This window comes from Mesoplodon mirus, assembly GCF_964341445.2.
Source record: "Mesoplodon mirus genome assembly, chromosome: 13".
NCBI classification, from domain to species: Eukaryota; Metazoa; Chordata; class Mammalia; order Artiodactyla; family Ziphiidae; genus Mesoplodon; species Mesoplodon mirus.
The window spans coordinates 29,072,087-29,084,120 of NC_138989.1; the positions used below are offsets into that span (position 1 = coordinate 29,072,087).

At 54.1% G+C, this 12,034-nt stretch overlaps 1 protein-coding gene across 1 annotated transcript in view; it reads right to left on the reverse strand.

Annotated features, from left to right (window-relative positions):
- IMPA2 (inositol monophosphatase 2) overlaps positions 1-12,034 on the reverse strand; it is a 46,175-nt gene extending 34,141 nt beyond the window's left edge. The window contains exons 1-2 of the mRNA XM_082640722.1: positions 11,829-12,034; positions 2,409-2,542 (exon numbers count right to left, since the gene is read on the reverse strand). Coding sequence (XP_082496848.1) covers positions 2,409-2,542; positions 11,829-11,924 — 230 coding nt within the window. The 5' untranslated portion in view covers positions 11,925-12,034. The remainder of the gene's footprint in view (positions 1-2,408; positions 2,543-11,828) is intronic.

Here is a 12,034-nt window from a genome sequence, read left to right on the forward strand (position 1 = left end):
TCGCAGGCTCTAAAGCGCAGGCTCAGTAGTTGTGGTGCACGGGCTTAGTTGCTCCGCGGCATGTGGGATCTTCCCGGACCAGGGATTGAACCCGTGTCCCCTGTGCTGCAGGCGGATTCTTTTTTTTTTTTTTACGATGTTGGGGGTAGGAGTTTATTAATTTATTTTTTATTTTTGCTGTGTTGGGTCTTCGTTTCTGTGCGAGGGCTTTCTCTAGTTGTGGCAAGCGGGGGCCACTCTTCATCGCGGTGCGTGGGCCTTTCACTATCGCAGCCTCTCTTGTTGCGGAGCACAGGCTCCAGAGGCGCAGGCTCAGTAGTTGTGGCTCACGGGCCTAGTTGCTCCGCGGCATGTGGGATCCTCCCAGACCAGGGCTCAAACCCGTGTCCCCTGCATTAGCAGGCAGATTCTCAACCGCTGCGCCACCAGGGAAGACCCTGCAGGCGCATTCTTTAACCACTGCACCACCAGGGAAGTCCCATGCAATCTATCTTTAATACTGTTTTGTGAAAGACTAAAAATGAGGAAGAATGTAAGTTCAGACTTCTTAAGAAAGGGTGACAGCCTTATACCAACTTGTTGTTTACAGGATATATTTAAATACTCTGAATGCAGAAAAATAACAATATACTATTTTATCTTATAATATGCGTGCAATTTTTTTCCTCATCACAAGTTTCTCAATTTGTCTCTGATCTAAAATACAATTAAATGTCCCCAAATTCTGGTACTTTCTTTTAAATCTTAATCATTGGGAAAAAACCAAACCTGACTTTGGTATGCTGAAAAATGATTTCACCTATTTGAATTTTCTAGGCAACAGAGCAGAGAGTAACATCCTGGCTTTGCTCTCAGAGCCAAGAGGGGAGAGGGAGCAGGGCCAGGCTGACACGGGCAGCCAGTCCCTGCCTCGCAGCCTGCAGCTTGGGGACCGCTGCCTCTTGCTAGGGGTTGGGGGGCACCTGCACTGCCCAGGGCTTTGTCAGGTGGGCTGGCAGGCACAGTTGGAGAGGCTCCAGGGGGCCTGACACCCACCTGGGGTGGGGACTGCTGCTCTGGGTGGACCCAGACAGTCTTCCGAAGGGGCTTCGGAGCCTGAGGCCCCCCGTGTGACACACTGTCTTCTGTCCTGTGATACTTGTCAAGGAGCGTGTAAATTCACACTGTGCAAAGAGACACCAGGCCCCATATCGACACAACAGTGCATCCAAAGCACCAGCAACCAGCCAGCACTTTCAGGATTCGGTCTGTCAGAGTGATCCGACTGCAAAGCGCCAGGAGGCCTGGGACCGCCACCACGCAGAGCCCTGCAGTGACCAGAGCCTTTACCTGGACCCTGGACCCCAGGGCCCCACAGTCCAGCTGCCTCACTGTTGTTGGAGCCACCAGACGATACAGGGACAGAAAGAGCTCCTGGGCCAGAACCAGTGGTGGTTCCTGAGCCATCACGTCTCAGGGAATCCAACTGCCTTGAACACGGCGGGGCCAGGGGCACTGACCCTGCCAGCCAGCCCCACCCACCCCGCCCTGCGTCTGCAGCCATGTCTGCGTGGACCTGTGCGGCTCAAACCCATGCTGTTCAAAGGTCAGCTGTGATTCTTTGGATGTTACCATTTAATTTAGAGTTTTGAAGGTTAAGAAATCATAAACAGTGCAGAGCCTGTAACCATTATAACAGATGCTAGGGTTCTGACTTTACGCCAAACAAGGAAAAAGGGAGAGACGCTGAAACACAAGGGCTGCCGTCAACATGCTTGCACACACACACGCACCCACATACACACACATGACCCCTCAGGTGATGAGGGATAGAAGGAAGGAGCGGGGAGAAGGTGCGAGTGTGTTCGGCCTGTCCCCTCCCCCCCAGTCACTGGCAGGGCGTCACGCAGCAGGAGGGAGCCCCTCACTGGTCCACATGGACGTGGGGCCGGACAGACATGTCGTCTACACCTGGGAATCCAGCGATTGGGCTCCAGGGTGAGCAGCTCCCTAAGGAAGGAAAGGGACACTTGTGCCCAAGGAGCCCCCTCCCCGAGCTCAGAGCGTCTGCCCCTGGGGCTCTGGGCCCCCTTGGAACTAGACAAACAGCGCTGGGCAAATGCTGGCCTTTTTCAAGGAAAAGATTAATCGTTGCATCAGATTCTCCATACAGTGACCCAAAAGGTCAGGGACACCTGCTCTGGAGGGGTGTGGCCCTGGGGGCTTGGTGTGGGCTTGGCAGGAGGGGTGGGCAGCCCTGGGGATGGCCACACGCGGGGATGCGTCCTGGGAAAGTCCGCGTGGCCCTGGGCTGACAGGGCACAGCAGAGGGGACTCCCCGCCAGGATCCGCCGCAGGGCAGGGAGTGGGGGGACACGCGGCTGGGGGCGGGTCACAGCAAGGAGTCAGTGAGGCCCCAGCGCACCCACCTGTGGGAGGGAAAGCGCTGCTGCAGCTCCTGCAGGATCAGAGCCTCCACCAAGTGATCTGTTTCTGTCACCAGGTCCGCGGCTGACGTTTTTGTTGAGACACGTTTTTCCTCAGAAAGGGCTTTCCTGATGATCTGCAATGAAAGTCGGTAGGTGGGTGATGCTGGCCAGCACCCCCTGCTCTGGGGACGGTCCTGCACCAGAGCTGGGCCCCCTCCCCCACCGCGGACGGCCAGATAGATGGACCGGTGGCGCCCGGCTCTCTGTGGGGCTCCTGGGAGCCTTCACTGCCGCCTACTCTTCTCGCGAGAAAGGCGGTCATGGGTGGAACAGTCTTTCTTTGGAGGAAAGAAACGCGGTTCTAAGGACGTGAAGCTTCAGCCACAGAGCCCCACAGAGCCCCCGAGCTTGAACTCGGGAGATTTCAGTGTAGGAACCGCTTCTCCTCATTCACTTTACCCATCACACAAATGTGCCCTTGGATCGGGAGCCCAAACGGTCCAGCCGAAACCAAACCCGGGAAAGTGAAAATGCACGCAGAGAACTGGAAGGCAGACCCTGGCCTCACGCCCCAGGGGCTGGGTGCATCAGGTCACAGGACCGAGTGGTTTGGTCTCCCAGGAGCTGCCAGCGCTTCACCTACACCCAGGATGGAGGGCTGAGTGCCAGGGCCTCCCCGGGGGCCCACACAGGAAGGCATTGAGGGTATTAATCAGGAAACAGCCCCACTGCAGCTAGGGCCTATCCTGTCACCTCTGCCCGAGTCACAGCTCGAGTTCCCAACCACGGTGACATCAGGACCCTGAAGCGACCTCTGACCTCTTCTCCAAGATCCGCTGCACCCAGGATCCCTCACCTCCTTCCATGGACCCCCTTGCTCAGCCGCCACCTGACACCGCACTGCCCACCCCGTGATACTTACTCTTCAACGTTAGGCAGGTGTATCCCATGCCCTGTACACACACATCGTGTACACACATGGCCTGTACACACACGCCATGTACACACATGCCCTGTACACATACACTGTGTACATACATGCCTTGTACACATGCCCTGTACCCACCTGCCCTGTACCCAGATGCTGTGTACCCACCTGCCCTGTACCCAGATGCCGTGTACACACATGCCCTGTACCCACATGCCCTGTACACACATGCCTTGTACCCACCTGCCCTGTACCCACATGCCATGTACACACATGCCCTGTACCCACACACCATGTACACACATACCCTGTACCCATATCCCATGTACTCACATGCCCTGTACCCACATCCCATGTACCCACATGCTGTGTACACAATACTCTGTACCCACATGCCATGTACACACATGCCCTGTACACACACATCGTGTAATTACATGCTCTGTACCCACATGCCATGTACGCACATGCCGCGTACACACATGCCCTGTATACACATGCCCTATACCCACCTGCCATGTACACACATGCCCTGTACCCACATCCCATGTACTCACATGCCGTGTACACACATGCTGTGTACCCACATGTCCTGTACACATACCCTGTACCCACATCCCATGTACCCATTCGCTGAAGAGGAGGAGGCCAGGAAGACGCCTCCAGGAAGCCTGCAGACAGGGGTGCTCACGCAGGATTTCACAGAATAAGCAGGACCCCCTAGACAGGGGCGGTCCTCATCTCAGCACCAAGCCCAGAGAGTTGGTTTTCCCAGCTTGGTTGCAAAGATAACAGATTGGTTGTAATGTTTTCTAACAGAAAACCCGGCTTGCTCTCTGCTCCCTGCTGCCCGCCTGGTGTCTAGGGTCATGCCCGGCACACAGCCGAGGCGCAAAACCCTTCAAGTCACCAGTACATTACACCTCAGACTGCTTAAACAGACTCAGCACCGTTTTTTCCAACCGGACCTCATGCGCTTGTGGAACACTGACCCCTTGATCTGTCTTGTTTTGCCTCTTGTTGCCCTCGAAGCCCATCACCCTCTGGTTTCCATCCCATCCTGCCTCCCGGGGCCCCCCCGCACATCCACTCCCTGCAGTGCAGCCAGAAGGGCTCGCTAAGCTTGGGCCTGCATAAAGCACCTAATGGTCCCGTCACCCCGAGGATAAAGTCACCCCCGATGTAGCTCACAGTGGCCTCTGTGGGCTGGCCTGGAGCAGAGACAACTGGACCCGAGTAGCTGGCCCTCTTCCTTCTAGGAACAGAGCCCAAGGTTAACAGGGCATCGAGCCACATGGCAGCCCGCATCACAGCCTCCTGTGCAGGCAGATGTGGCCCTGGGACCGAGGTTGGCCCCAAGGACGCGAGGGGAAGTGATGCATGTGACTCCCGAGTCACGTCCTCAAAGGGCCATTGTTGGCATGGCATTTCCTCCTGCCCTTCCACTCCCTCCGCTGTGACTTGGGCGTAGTCGCCGGGGTCAGAGCAGTGGGGTCAGAGCAGTGGCCGGAAGGAACGGGCCCCTGGATGACTCGGGAAGCAGAGCCTGCCTCCCAGACTCTAGCTAGACTTGGGAGGGGCGGGGAGAAAGGACCCCCTGCCTCTGTCCCCGACTCTAAAGGAGCCAGCCCATCGGCCCACCTCTGCGCCCCCGCATACCCTGCCCCTCCTGCTGCACCGAACCGTCACTCACCCTCCCGCCCCCTTCCCACTGGACGCCAGGTTCCTCTGGCCCCAGCACTCCTCCTTTGTGACTGGGATGTCACCTCCCCGCAGAGCCGGCGCTCACCCTGCAAGTGCGCTCCTGGCTCCCGGGTTAGGACCCTCGTCTGCCCTGTGTCTGAACTCCCCCCCCAGGCGGGCTCTGCAGCCTGACACATGGTGGGGTCTCAGAGAACACCTGCTGGGTGCACACGGGGCTCAGGTAACTAAGTCGGGAAGAAGCTCGGCAAGTGCTCTCATGAAGCCTCATCTGAGCACCCTGGCCCCTCCATCCTCTGGATCCAACTGAGAGGAGACATGCCCAGGGGCAGTGGGGGGAGGTCCTGATGTCATCTGGGCTCCTTCCCAGGGGAGCCAGGCCCCCAGCCACAGATAATGCAAAGGACGGAAATTACGGATCCAGGAGGAGGATGCTAGAGCGTGTCCTTTTATAAGGATTTCTTTTCTGTTTCTATCAGTGTTTATTATGGCTGTATGATGATCCTTTCCTTGTGGGCCTGTGTCCCCCAGTGCAGGGCAGGCCACACCTGCATTCCCAGCCACCTGCAGTGCTGCCGTGGTCAGCCCTCTTCACCGGCTGCTGCTCCTTCGGGCCTTGGACGCCTGGGAGGGACCTGCAGACCATTCCCGACTCCTCCCTCTCAACTGGTTACACTCCCAGATATTTAGATTCCATTTCTGAATTATCGTCCCAGACTACACTGCCCTTCAGATGACCCAGCCATCCTGGCCCCAGACACTCTCCTGTCCACTCCTCTGAAGGCCCATCCGTCCATCTGAGGGGGCTGAGGCCTCAAAAAACTTAATGCCTTATGACAAAACCCCCCAAACCTACCACGTACACAATGTACAAATCTCAGTACTAGGTTAAGAAAAGTTCAATTCAGACAATTTCCTACACTGAGAGGAAAGGTGGGGATAGTGTCTTGTTTTTAAACAAATCATTATGAGACTCAATCAGCCCTGTCTTTTAACCACAGTCGCATCCTCAGGGGAAAGGGCTGTGGGGTTCCAGGTGAGTTACCTGCTAAAACCCTTTACCATATCTGTGTTCTCTCAGTCTTGGGATTTTTAAACATTCTCATTTTGCCAGCAATAAGTTAGTGTGGCTGTTTTTTAATTAATGTTTTTCAGCTACTCACTAACTAAGCCTGCACTTCACAGACCTCCTGGCCTGGATCTCTCCCTCAAAATAACATTCTGTTAATGTTTAATATATAAAATATGGGACTTAAGTCACTGAAGCCTGAATTTCAAACCCCATCAGCTCCAGCGTCTGGGATGTCATTCAAAGACACATCCAAATGCCTCTTTCTTGTCTGTGAACCATCTCGGTTGTATGCTACTGTCCCCAAGTCAACCATACGATTATCACCCATCCCTATGGAGCAACCTGTGTGAGCTCGGGGACCCATGGAATGCACACGGAGAACTCTGCGGAAGTGGGGTTTCAACAGGCAACATCTTTCCTCTGCAGATGTGGGCCTGGTGGTACTGCCACGTTTCAGACTTATGAATGTGATGTGATGGTTAATCTTGTGTCAACTTGACTGGGCTGTGGGGTACCCAAATACTGCGTTGAATGTTATTCTGGGTGTTTCTGCAAGGACGTTTTTGGATGAGATGAACATGTTAATCAGTAAAGCAGATTGCCCTTTGGAATGTGGGTGGGCCTGGCCCCATCAGCTGAAGGCCAGAACAGACAGAAAACACAAACCCTTCTCTGTGTGAGAGAGAGCTCTCCATAGACTGTCCCTGGACCCTCAGCCCATGTGTGCCAGTGGGGCTGCTGCTCCACCTGCCAGCTGCTATCTCACAAGTTCCATCTTGGCTGAGGCTTCAAATGTGGGTGAAGGTGTACAATTGTCAACAGGGGTGACCCCACTCTGTGGAAGCTTGGGGCGCGGGTGCAGGTGGGGCTGACAAGGCCAGGACTGACAGTGGAAATGGTGAGGTCACCAGCTGCCCCCTCCATCCTCAGCCAGGACAGCAGGGGGACCTCCACCTCCACGTCCCGCCAGGTTGGGATCTCCCAGAGGAAATGCCAGGAGCTCGACATGGGATCCGCCTACAGAGAGCCCAGGGCAGACAAGCCTGCTTGTCCCCGTCCCGGGCGGGACCCGGCCTGAGACACCAACCCAGGCCGACTGACGGCTCCCAAACTGGCGCCTCCACCCTCAGCCTCTCACGTGAACTCTCCACCCAAAGGCCCCCACGTAGAGATCCACTGGCATTTCAAGGTCAGCAGCTCACAGCTCGTGGAACACAGGACCTGACCTCCACCTCCAAACCTGCTCCCCTACAGTTCCTGCAAATCCACTGGACAGTTCTTCAGGCAGCAAACCTGGCAGCTCTGCCTTCGAAATACATCCGTTTACCACCTTCTTCACCACCCCCAGTCAGATCCACCCTCATCCCTGCAGGGCTCCACGTGGGACTCTACCCCGAACCTCAATCACACTCAGAGTAAGGTTAGAGTCCTTTCCAGAGTTACTCAAATAGTTGTTGTGTGAATGAATACATTTCTAACCTGTTTTAGCACCACCATTTTAAAAAGAGGCCAGTAAACACATAAAAAGGCTCTTAAGTTCATTAGTCATACAGGACATGCACATTAAAGCCACCGTAAAACACCACCTCAAACCTGTCACAACGGCTAAAATGGAAAGACAGACAACACCAAGTGTCGTCTGAGAGATGAGGCAACAGGAACCCTCACCTCCTGCTGGGGAATCGTGAATCCCTGCATACGCCTTGGAAAACCACCTGGCAGAATTTCATACACGATGACACAGCAATTTCACTCTTATTGTTAATCTATCCCCAGCAGAAATGCATATGGAGGTAACCAAAAGACACATGCGAGAGTGCTGGACGAGCAACGTTATTCCTAATAATTCCAAACTGGACATTATCCAGAGTTTCTTCAAGAGTTGAATGAATAAACTGTCATATAGTTATGTAACAAAATACTACATACAGCAGTGTTTCTCAAAGTGCCATCCCCAGCCGGATAGCATCAGCTGGGGTTTTGGTGGAAGTGCTCATTCTCGGCCCCACTCCAGACCCAGTGAGTAGGAACCCTGTGGTGGACGCAGTCTGCTGTGGAGGCCCTCCAGGTGCTTCTGATGCACATGAAGGTGTGAGGACCATGTGTCCCCAGCAGCAAGACCCATGAGTGTCTATACCAAGGAGATCATCAAAAATTCTGTTGGGAAGTCGAAAGATGGCTGTTGGTAGGTGTGTAGAAAACTAAGCAAATAAAAAAAAATTTTTTTAATCTTAAGGAAAACACAAGTTGCATAAGAAAAAAAAGAATATGTAATACAACCATGCTACCCAGCTTGACTGTGTGCTACATGTGGTCACAGCACGTGAGCACAGGCACCAATGGAACCAACAGGTAACGCAGCCACAGGACATAACAGTGTCTAATGCGGATGATGTAAAAAAAGAGCTACTATTTAGAAAACGGGTGTAACTATCAGAAAACTGAAAACAGTGAGTTCTGAGGAAAAGGATGAGGATGACATGGGACAGGACACTGCTGGTTCCACGACAGTCCCTTTAGCGGTATTTCACTTTTTAAACTCCCTGTGTGAATAACTGATAAAAAATAAAATTACAAATCAAGACAACACCTGTGGGGACTTCCCTGGTGGCACAGTGGTTAAGAGTACACCTGCCAATACACCTGCCAATGCAGGGGACACGGGTTCAAGCCCTGGTCTGGGAAGACCCCACATGCTGCGGAGCAACTAAGCCCGTGTGCCACAACTACTGAGCCTGTGCTCCAAAGACTGCAAGCCACAACTACTGAGCTCCTGTGCCGCAACTACTGAGCCCATGTGCTGCAACTACTGAAGCCCGTGCGCCTAGAGCTTGTGCTCCCCAACAAGAGAAGCCATCGCAATAAGAAGCCCACTCACCACAAGGAAGAGTAGCCCATGCTGGCCGCAACTAGGGAGAAAGCCCAAGCACAGCAATGAAGACCCAATGCAGCCACACAAAAAAAACAAAAACAGAAACAAACAAGCAAAAACACCTGTGGCAATGCAAGCCAGACAAATAGGGATGTTGGGTCAGAGCCCCCGCTGTGCGCCTCTGCTCTGGGCAGTTGGAGGTGGACATAGGGCATCCCCTCAGAGCACACTGGAAAATTCTTCCCTGTCTGACAACTAATATGTAAAATAAAACTGACAGGATTCTCAAATTTGATGCAATCCTAAACATTTATATGACCCTACCAATAACAAGTTTGAAGCCTAATTAAACTTTTCTAAACCATAGTAATCAATTTCAATGAGCCATCCTACAGGAAAGCCTGAATTTACCTTTCTAGTCTCTCCATAGAAAGTACTACAAAATCGTTGTCATCCAAAGATGTAAAGAGTATAAAGCCAAAAATGGGAAAAGAGTATTACAGAAGATTGAGAAGCAGTTAAAAAATTATTCTTTTGTATTTTGTTATATTTGTTAGCATCTTAAAATTTATGCTGTTGTGATCTTTCTTATTCTAAATAAACTTTTATATCTAATTTTGAATTTGTAATTTTGTATTTTTTTTCTTAAAGAGGGCCCGTAAATTGTCTAAACTTCATGTTCAAGAAAACCTGGATCTATCCCTGCAGGACAACTTAAAAAGCATAGTTTTCTAAGATACTTTTGCTCACACATCACATAAAAGATGATAAATACCCATTTCGATGAATATCACTCTGTGTACTTGTGGTGGTGATGGTGTGGGGCTGACGTCACCCCCTTCCCCAAAGGCCAACAGCCAGGGAGGGGCTTCTGCAGTGGTACAGTGGTTGGGACTGGAAGGGATGCCTCTCAGGGGTACCACAGGGATGGGTGGTGGAGAGACAAGGAAGGAGGGGTCTGGGAGGCCTCTCAGGATGCAGCAGAGGAGAGGTGGCAGCAAATCGTCCAGGGCTGCCCTGACCTGAACCAATGTCTGAAACATGGACGGCAGACACTGTCTCCTGGGAGGAAGGGCACTCCCTCTGAACGTAGAGAACCCAGACTTGGTGGAGCACACAGAGCTGTCTCGGGAGTAGCAAACTTAATAAAACAGCAGAACGTGAGAGGGCGGGCACGTTGGGCCACAAGGCCACAGAACCTGTACCAAATGTGCCTCTGGCTAAGGAGGACTCCCAAGAATCACCACTAACCACCCTTCATGCCTCTTGGGGCTTTCTGGCTTCAGGCCAGGTTTTCTCCAATCAGCACCTTGTTACTGTCAGAACATTACTAAGACAGTCTGTCCCTCTTTACACGGGTTAGGATGACCCTGTGTGGCTTCTGTTTGTCCCAGCCACAGACAATTCGGCCACTCTCCCCGCCACTGCCTGGCAGGCAGGAAGCATCAGCATAATGCCCAGGAGGGAGCCCAGAGTGCTGGGTCCCCTGATCAGACTCCCAATGGCAGAATCCTTATTGCATCCTTCCCCCACTGTCAAAAAAAGCTTTTTCTGTTGTTCTTGGCAAGTTGCTAAAGCAGAAGCTATCTCTTAAATAATTTAAAGTTCCCAGGACCCTTAGAACGGTGCCTGCTATATTGCAAGGTCTGTGTAAGCATTTGTAAATTTGTTTAAAAAAAGGGGGGGGTTTCAAAAACCCTTCTGTTTCCTCAAGGATCTAAATTTGAAAAACCACAGAAACCCGTAACAACTCACCAGGGTTTACACAGTGGTGTCTGAATTCTAAACTGGCTTCTTCTCAAAGCTGAAAGAAGAAAAGTTGTATGGTGGAACCTAAAAGTTACCAAATATCCTGAGGACGCTCACTCTGGAGAGGAAGTGAGGGTCTCGGGAGGGGGTAGGGCAAGCGCGCCCCTCACACAGTGGACCAGCTTTCCAGGAAGAACGTTTGCCCTGAAGCCATGAGCTCCATCAATGCAGCAGGTAAGGTTGGGGTCCTCCTTTTCCCCAAGGATCAAGTCTCACAGGGGGAGGGTCCACTAGTGTTGAAAGTTAACTTTTAGGGGACCAAGGGACCGCACTGTGACTGTGCACGTTAAGGACTCTCTTCAAATGCAGGACTGGCGACAGCCTGACTTTAGCCCGTGGGGCACTTTCAGACCGAAAAGGAACTGCCGCTGGGAACAGAAAATCCGTCTGCGGGCAGGGCTCCTCCTCTGTCCACCCTCCCGCTCCGCTCGCAGGAACGCAGCCGAGCGCCTTGACGCGCGAGCAGGGAGCGAGCCGTCCCTGCGCCCTGCCTCCCCCCGCGTCCCCCATTCGCCGCCGCACGTGGCCTGCGGAACCCCAGGCGTGAAGCGCCGAGGAAATGGGGGAACAAAACACATAGGAAAGTGCGAAGAGAGGGGCTGCCCTCTGAAAGTTTCTTCAGCTCCGCTGCTTGACCGTCACCCTTCCGGTGCGGGTAGCAGTTCCTCCAAACGCAGAGTGGAACCCTCTAGACTCCGGATGCGCGAGGACAGGCTGTCCGCCCGACCTCCACGCGTAGGGGTTCTAACCCGGGGCAACCGTACCGTGTCCCGCCCACTGGGTCAAATCCGCGCGCCCTGACCCGCCCGCTCCCGCCAGGCCGCCCTGCGCCCCGAGCCCGGCCCGCGCCTACGGGCCGCGGGATCCAGGGCGCCCGTCCCGGCGCAGGCGTGGCAGGTGCACAGGTGTGCGGTAGGCTGAGCGGAGCCCCTCCGCGGCTCGCGCCCCCAGGTCCCGGCCCGGCCCTCTGGGTCTCCGTCCGCCCACGCCCTGCGTCCGCTTTGCCCCAAGTCCGAGTGCGCCCGGGGCCGCTCTCACCTGTCCAGCCCGTAACGCCAGCTGCGCCGCTGCCTCGAAGCACTCCTCCCACGGGCCCCCGGCCTGCGCCGCCCCGTCCTCGCCGCTCGGCTTCATTGCGGCCTCCGAGCCCGCCGGCGCCTCCCGCCGCTCCGCGCCTGGGCCGCGCTCGCCCGCCCGTGAGGACCTGCGAGGGACCGGCAGCGGGCGGGGTGCGGACCTGGAGC